Source organism: Acomys russatus, chromosome 12 (genome assembly GCF_903995435.1).
Source record: "Acomys russatus chromosome 12, mAcoRus1.1, whole genome shotgun sequence".
Classification (NCBI taxonomy): Eukaryota; Metazoa; Chordata; class Mammalia; order Rodentia; family Muridae; genus Acomys; species Acomys russatus.
This window is the reverse complement of record NC_067148.1, coordinates 30,267,695-30,276,451: the sequence shown is the minus strand read 5'-3', so window position 1 is coordinate 30,276,451 and position 8,757 is coordinate 30,267,695. Positions and strand designations below refer to the sequence as shown.

Genomic DNA, 8,757 nt, shown 5'->3' with positions numbered 1-8,757 from the left:
GGGGGGGGGAACTCACTATGTCCCCATGTATCCACAGGCAGTGAAAGACACACATACACACCTTCTGAAGACACTGTTCTCACTCCTTCCTGTCATTGTTAATCCAGCCTTAGCATGCCACACAACACATGTTATTTTCTAGAAATAAGGTACCTTGTTTGATCACCTGTCTCTCCACCCCCTACCCCCTAAATCCACCTTATTTTTCTTCTCTGACTTTTCAAATACGAATACCCATGCCTTTAAAGCTGTCCTTTTATTGAAAGTAATAAGTTAAGACATTCATCATGAGGTGGGCGGTTCACCTTTTTCCTAAGGGTCACCAGCATATACATTGCATGCTCACTGTGTCGAACACAGCGGAATCATTTTGGGAGCAATACCATTCACTGACGTCCATTTTAATTTGTCAGTCTTGTGCTGTGCACTTGCCGTGTGATATAACACTTTATAAGGAAGAGATGTTTAGGAGCGATGTCTTCTCCGGAAAAGCATCCCTCAGTCGTTTGCCGAAATCGAATCTGCTGCAGGTGCTAAGAATCTAGCCGGTCTTCCTGTGAGTCTACACTTATGGTGGAACCTTGGCTACTGGTGTCAACATTTTCATAGGATTTTTGGTCTTTGGCAAAATTGATGAAAACCTGAGTTTTTTTTCCCAAGAAAATAAAAGACATTAGTGCCAGGTTTACAAAGGAAGAAATAAGGTTTAATTCTCCCTCCCCCTCCCTCCCTCTTTGTTCTCCCTCTTTCTCTAACTCCTTTTCTTGCTCTCTCACACACTCCCACAAGTTTGTCAGGTCGTACTCACAGGCTTGTGCAATTCTCTCTAAAGTCTTTCTACGCAGCCAGCTTCAACTGGACTTTGAAAATAATGCACATTTCTATGATTATGACTATATTTTTGCCATAGTCCAAATTTAAAGCTAAAGTTAAGGACCTATTAGCTATATCTGTAATCCTTATGATCCACATTGCTATCTTCATCACATGTGGATAAGGAGCCCAGCCTGATGACTCTGTTAAATGTTGACATAGAAATGCCAAGAGAGAAGTCACTAGTTTCAGGAAGTGATACACTGAAACAGAATTTGTGTCCAAAACTCGCATTATGTTAAGTTTGCCAACTATACAGCAGGCAGATCTTTTTACATGCTTAAAACCATTAAGTGTATTAGTTGTAGGCTTATCCCAATGTCGCCGAGAGTCTAGTGTCTTAATGCATGATGCTTAATGTTGGTCAAGTAAGTCTAAGCCTAACTCTTCACTGTGGGCAAAGCCATACTTGTCTTAAGTCCTTATAAAAATATTAATCCATAAAGAGCAGCAAATCAATTGGCTTACTTTCAGACCCACTTCAAATTCAAGCTTAGAGTTGGTTTTTGTAGGTCTTGTCAGTTGAGGTATATAAAACTTAGTACAGAGGTGATGGATGCCCTAAGAAGCTGCTAGCTTTGAGTGGGAAAGTCATTAAGATGTATAAGAGAAAGAAATTCCACATTTGCTATATTAAGTGTGTGAATTTAATAAACCTCAGGGTCTGTACGTTCTCTGTCACTCACCCCACATACCCTAACTCAGGAAGCCGACTAATGAAAACCTTTGTTATGAAACCTACCAAAAAGAAAATAGAGGAAGCAATAATAGCTCATTATTTTGTAGGTGACAGTGGTTTTCCGCTTTCCATGTACATGTAAACAATCATGGAAGTAGATGCCATATACAGTGGGAAGAAATACCTTCATTTCTCTACCAAAAATAGTTAATGCCTTTCATAACCTATTTTTCTTAATGTCTCAGATGCAGTTAGAAATAAATTAGGCTCTTTGCTAAGGTTTTCAGGTGCAAGAGTAGATACTGATTTAATCACAAGTAAATTAAATGCCATTAAAAAGAAATAAGCAGCATGCATAATAAGTAATGTGTGGCACTGCGCCATGGATCATGGCATGCATCTTACCTCTTCCAGCGTGGTCTGGCTCACGAGGAAATTTGTGATATTTAAAGCAGTCTTGTTGGTTTCCAGAAGGTCAAAAATGTTTGCTACTCCTCCTGCTGTGACTGGCACGTGGTATTCTAGCATGCTAAGATGCTGATCCTGAAGGAACCAAAGGGAAGGACTTGTCTTTACAATGGCAAGGTAACATCAACTTGACCAGATTTCACTTTATGGGGAGCTGGGGAGAATGCTGGATTTTTCCCACTGGGGGTGTGGGGGGTGTCCATAATGAGCATGTTTTGAAACTAGTTAGCTTGTAGAGATGAGATGAAAAGTTTCATGACCATCGGGGAGGAAACAAATTAAAGAGTTCATGAAAAATTTCAAAGCCTGCTGAACTCATGGGCATTTAGAAAGTTATGTTCTCAACTATAGCGGGGAAAACCTGCAGGATGCATCTCACACATCAGTGTGTGCTCAGCTTGTTGGTCAGTTTTAGTAGATTTGCTATTATGTTGGTCTGAAATCCCAGGACTTGGCTGTTTAGCTGATATGAGCCAAAAATGCTAGACCTCAGTAGCGTTGTCTAGAAGCTTTTTTTCGCCCCCTGATCGATGTGGCTTGCTTTCCCTGATTCCCCTTAAAAGGCTTTTCAACTTTTCAACTTTCACCAGTAGGATCAGCTACTTCATAATCTATTGCTACTGCCTTGGAGTGTCTCTAACAGCTGCTGCTCTGAATCATTCATCTTTTACCATCTGATTTTTTAAAGGGGTTGTTTGTTTTTCTTTAAGGCATCTCTCCAGCTTGACCTTTCCTCTCTCTTTTCCTGATTTGCTGGTTCTCGCTCCACATAAGAGTTATTGCAACAGCCTCCTTGGAAGCCTAAAAACTAGGTATGCTGATTTATTCTGGCACAAAGCAGCGAGGGAATAGTCTGATCTGAATATGTCAGATCAGATGTTGTATCCCTTGGGAATCTGCTCTTGTGGTGTTGCAGATCTCACCCAGATGGTCCTTTTCAGTCTTATAGTCAACACTTCTTTCTCCCTTACTTGTCTCCTTGTGCTAGTCCCTGTAATCTAGCCTTCTTTCATATTTAATTCTCAAGTCTTCATTCCAGCTATATTTATGTAGAGATCAGGACACTACTGCAGAAGTGTAAGGAAAACTCCCTCGAGGAGAAAACACCTTTTACCAACGGCTCCTTTGGTGGCTCTAAGTATGTGCACAGAAGGCACACACCAGGAAAAGAGTAATCTCCACTCAGTAAATAAACATTTCAACCAAGCAACTGACTGAATGAGTGAGACCAACATGGTTTGTAGAGGAAAGGTATCTTTGAATATTCAGTTCTGATGATGAAAAAGGAAAAAGAAAAAGGGCTTTGATAAGAATCTTGAATAATTGGATAATTTCTGTAGGTTTGGGGATACCAAGGCAAAACAATTTATGAAGATAAAAATAGTTATTTTAAAAATGCATTCTAATGCTGTCTTATAGCACTTTGCATTAATATTACGCCCTATAGTTTGTGAAAATACCAGGCATTTTTCACACTGTTTTATAAAGCAGATGTTTACCAATAAAAGAAACAGAGTTTGGAGACTTTGGGTGTCTCCTCTGCACAGGCAGGCTCAGCCACAGGTTTCTACTTTTTTTCACTATTCTACTTTGATTCCCTTTTAACAACAATTGTGTGTCATCCTCAAGTTGTACAAATTACCTGTCTATCAAAAATGTTATACTGATTTTTTTTCAGCCTAGTACGTTACGTAGGTGCTGTGTGAGATTTAAATATGCATGTCCCTGTGTGTCCATCTGTTTGGCTTTGCTGGATAAGCAAGAAGAAGTGAACTCTGTGATATTGCAGTCACTTTGGGAGCTGAGGATTGCTCAGACCTTCATGAGTTTATTTTTCAAAGGAGAGGAACAAAGCAGATCCAAATCTCTCAGCTGCTGGATTCTGAACTCACTTTTTCTCCCTAAGGAATGCTGTTGGTCATACAATGCCTGTTGTTCCTGGGTCCTCTAATGTATTTATGTAATTATTAAACTGGCAATGTATACAACTTGAAAACAAATCCATGTATTATCAGAAAGACTTTTCAAGGAGGAAATTAATATGCATATGTGAAATAACTAGATTAATTTAAAATACCTACCAAGACATATAATATAACCTGGGGATTTTACTTGTTTGTATAAAGTTGAAATCTTAAACTAATGGATTAGGATGAATAACAAAGCTGTGATCTCTAGGAAATAGCAAACATCCAAGTTGTTATCACTGGAAAAGTCAGTCAAGGTCAAAAGGTGTAAATCTCTCTCTCTCTCTCTCTCTCTCTCTCTCTCTCTCTCTCTCTCTCTCTCTCTTTCTCTCTCTCTCTCTCTCGTTTCCTTTCTCTTATTTTTTTTGGTTTGTTTGTTTGTTTTGATACAGGGTTTCTCTGTGTACACTTGCCTGTCCTGGACTCACTTTGCAGACCAGGCTGGCCTTGAACTCACAGAGATCTGCCTGCCTCTGCCTCCCGAGTGCTGAGATTATAGGTGTGCACCACCAGCCCAGCCGACATCACTTACTTTTAAGTATGTTTTTGGAAAGTGCAGCTGCATAAACCTCGTGAGGCTTTCCATGTTCACTTTGTTATTTTTCAAGTGAACCTTGACAGTAAATCCACGTCCGAACCTAAAAGTACAAAATACAGTATGAGTTACATTTTGCCAAAATAGCTCCCCAGGAATTCGAGATAATGAAATAGGTCCCAAGCCAGCCATTATGGCTCCTTTTCTTATATAAAGACTGTCATTTTGCCATAAAAGTTCAGAGCATGTTGCAAGCTGGAAATAGCTCAATGCCATGTTTTGATTTTTTTGTTTGTTTGATTTTCATTTCTACCTCTATACTGTGTCAGAATCTTTGGGCAAAAAACAACACTGGAATGAAAACACACAATCTTGGCTTTTTCTTTGTCAATCATCCATTGGCAATAATAGATGTCAATTTTGGGAGTTAAATTCTTACTAAGTTAAAGCAAAGTCTTGAGAGGCAAGCCATTGGTGATTTGATGTCAACCATGAAGATTCTTTTTTTTTTTTTCTTTTTGGTTTTTCCAGACCGGATTTCTCTGTGTAACCTTGGCTGTCCTGGACTCGCTTTGTAGACCAGGCTGGCCTCGACCTCACAACAATCTGTCGGCCTCTGCCTCTTGAGTACTGGGATTAAAGGTGTGCGCCACCACACCAGGCAACCATAGAGATTAAAGACAGGGCTGGGTGTGGTGGTGCACGATTTTAATCCCAGCACTCTGGAGGCAGAGGCAGGTGGATCGCTGTGGGTTTGAGGCCAGCCTGCAAAGCGAGTCCAGGACAACTAGAACTACAAGAGAAACCCTGTCTTGACCCCCCCCCCCCAAAGATACTGGGATTCCAACACTAAGTATGAGATCAAGATGCTGGTGTTAAGTAGAGTAAGATCAGAGTTCATAAACAGATTATGACACCTACTAGCTATGCAAGGTTTCTATCATAATTTTATCTTTATTTCATATAACAATTTTGATAAGACAATTAAGCTGCTATATGGAAAGGTGTAAAGTATCCTGTGGCTTGGAGTGTATATATATACATACACTTGGGAATACAAACTAATAATTTAATTCTAATGTGATGCTAATATGATATTTATGCATCTTTCCCCAATGCATTCTTGATTAAAGGGTTTTCAATGTGGTGAAAATGTTAAATAGCTTACAGAAAGCTTTGTGCAAATGGCAAACAAATGTGGTAGATTAGAAAATCTATGCCTTCATGTACTTGTCAAGTCTAATTTGTTATTGGGTATGTTCTTGAAACTACTTCTTGGGAGTATTTTAGTTGTAAATAATTTACTATTAAGACTATTAAGAGCTTCAAACCTTCTAAGACTTGGAAATTTTAAAAAATTAAAAACCACAATAAGCCTTTAAAAAATAATTTAAATTTAGAGTCTGTCAATGATCACTTCCAAAGAGGAGGGTCTTCATCTCAGTTTTTCTGTACATTGTATAGTGGCTGCTGGGTACAGCGCCTGTTAGAGCTGCACTGTGTGCAAACAGCACATTTGTTGGTTACCTGCTCTTTATATGCTGCAGAGATCCAATGCACTGGAACCTTCCATTCACCATAATGGCCAGCCGGGTACAAAGCGCTTCACATTCTTCCATGCTGAAAGAGGAAGCAGATTCCTATCAACAGCCAAGGCACAGAAAATTGGGTTGAAGTTCATAAGCATAGATTTAATTAGTTCTTTATAGCACTATAGCAATCTTCCTTCAGGGCTCTCTTGGGATGGCTTGTCTAGGCTCACAAACAAACAAACAAACATATCTCTTGAGAAAGAACAAAAAAAAAATCTTAAAATATAAGTGAAATATATTCAGATGGGGGTATATTAGTGTTCTCTTCTACTTGAGGCCATCTCTCTTGTCTGGAGCACCATTACTGTCCAACTCAACAGTCATTTCAAGCTCACTCAAGCTTTGACTCAAAACCTACATTTCCTGTGAAGTGTTTCAAAAATGACCCAGAGCACCTTTCATTCTATCTCATATTCCAGTTGATTTTGTCTGGGGGTTTATAACTAGTTAACTTGTACTTGGTTACAAGCACTCTCATTTCGTGGACGATGGTACCTAGAGAGAGCCCCAGTTATCACTCTGTTCACCCCTCGAAAAAGTACATGGTGATGAAATGTTTAGCCTCAGGGTGATGGACTCAGAGCTGGGATACAAACAAGTCTCTTGGTAATAAACAGACCTAATTAGTCTCTGCTGTGTGATCACTACAATGAAAGGTGAACTTAATCCAAATTATAATGAAAGTCCAGTGTCCGAGAGAGGCATAAATAGAATGCTCCAAGGTCTCTCATACTTGGGGGATTAGGAGGGCTGGTTTGTGGAAGAATGCTATCTGAATGGGTTCTAGCGGGACTGGTAAGATGAGAACTTACAGGGGATTCGTGGCGATTTCTTCAAGAAGAGAGCACATATGAAGAAGTAGATGGAGACAGAAAGCACAGTGTGTGGGCATGGAGCTGAGAGACATTTAGCCTCTAACAGGTGGGAGTATTATATAGGGAAAAAAAACTAAGGATTCTGAAACCTCTTGAAAGGCAGTAGGGGGCAATCACTGAGAATAGAGGGTCTCAAGTCATGAGAACTTCATGGTGAAAATGTCTGCTGAGACCCTGTGCCCTGTCCTACCACAGCATCCCCACTCTGAAAGCCCCAGTATTAACCTACTACAAACATGCAATACTCTAAATGGGCTAGTGAGAGGGCTCCATGGGGAAAGGCACTCACTTCCAAGCTTGACTATCTAAGTCTGGTCTCTCAGACCCACATGGTGGAAGGAGAAAACTGACCTCTGACCTCTACATCTGCACACACATGCACACACACACGAGAGAGAGAGAGAGAGAGAGAGAGAGAGAGAGAGAGAGAGAGAGAGAGAGAGAGAGAGGTGTACATGCGTTCACACACAATGCAATAAAAAAATAAAAACAAAATACTCCAGACAATGGAAGGTGCTCGTGTGTTGCACAGGACAGGACTCCCTTGGGACCTGACTCAGTTTACCTGTGAGATGTGAGGATGACAGAGCATTTGTTCTGCACCTCTTCTGAAATGATCCTCCAGAGGTGTCGTTTTGACTTGGGATCCATCCCAGAGCTCGGCTCATCCTTAATAGAGAATTACCAGAAAATTTCATCAAATTAATTAATTTTTGATGAGGCTCTTTATAAGAATCACTGCATCTCAACTCCTGGGAGCAGAAATCACTTTTTGAGATCCTGTGACTAACTTGTTTTATACATAATAGGCTTTTTTCCTGCTGCTGTCAAAAGCTCAAAATTAAGTATTTTTAAATTGTCAGTCTGTTTAAAGAAGTGGTTCAGTGAAGCTGACACGGTGTTACTTTACATCCGTCTCTTATGTTTCCTTGGGAAAAAAAATCTCCTTCAATTACTGCGAGCGCAGAGTTTTCACATTTAATTCTACACTCTCACATATGTAGCTGAAGCTCCATCAACAAGATTGCCATCTTTCTACCGAAAGTGGGACTGTGCCTGTGAGCGAGAATATGCCATCTGAAGCAGAAGGAAACACTTGACATTTCGGTGAATATGTTCCGCCTGTATTTTTTACCCTTTTGTTATTAATTGAAATTTAAGACTCTGTGGGAAAATAAAAATAAGATTTGTCGAAGGCGCCAAATTGGAAAAAAAAATTCACAATATTTTTCAAAGCAAATGAGGCTTTGAAAGATTCAGAGAGAAGGTATTTTTAAAAAAGCAACACAACAATAGATAATGTAAACAAGCAATAATGGATCACAACAGGCATTAAATAAAAACAAATTATAGGTCAAGATTAGAGTAAAAGATTTCAAAATGTACGTGCGATGGAAAGAATCGGGCCATCAGATGTTCACTTTGCATGTAGTATGCTAATTTAAATAGAGCAATGGCCATTACTTTGGGAAAATGGTAAAGGAGGTATTGTCACCTCTTCTATGGTTTTTTTTTTTTTTCCTTTCAGAAAATGGACTATGCAGTAAATATGCACAGAAGGGCATCGTCTTCCTCTTGTAGCCTGTATTTTCTAGACTCATTACTACATAACATTTACACGGTGCTTTTACATGCACACAGCTTTGCGTCCTTTATCTCACAGGGGTGCCCCGGGATTGTTTTGTTCAATTTAAAGGATGCTTACACAATAGGTTCCATTATAAACGTTGGCTGGCAGCGATGCAATGCATTCTGGGCTTCCGGTATT

General features: G+C 39.7%; 1 protein-coding gene across 1 annotated transcript in view; it reads right to left on the bottom strand.

Moving 5' to 3' along the window:
• Window positions 1-381: 381 nt before the first annotated feature.
• The window catches only part of Abca12 (ATP binding cassette subfamily A member 12), a 157,447-nt gene continuing 149,071 nt past the window's right edge, over window positions 382-8,757 (bottom strand). The window contains exons 49-53 of the mRNA XM_051154135.1: window positions 7,555-7,658; window positions 6,050-6,142; window positions 4,520-4,625; window positions 1,958-2,095; window positions 382-641 (exon numbers count right to left, since the gene is read on the bottom strand). Coding sequence (XP_051010092.1) covers window positions 534-641; window positions 1,958-2,095; window positions 4,520-4,625; window positions 6,050-6,142; window positions 7,555-7,658 — 549 coding nt within the window. The 3' untranslated portion in view covers window positions 382-533. The remainder of the gene's footprint in view (window positions 642-1,957; window positions 2,096-4,519; window positions 4,626-6,049; window positions 6,143-7,554; window positions 7,659-8,757) is intronic.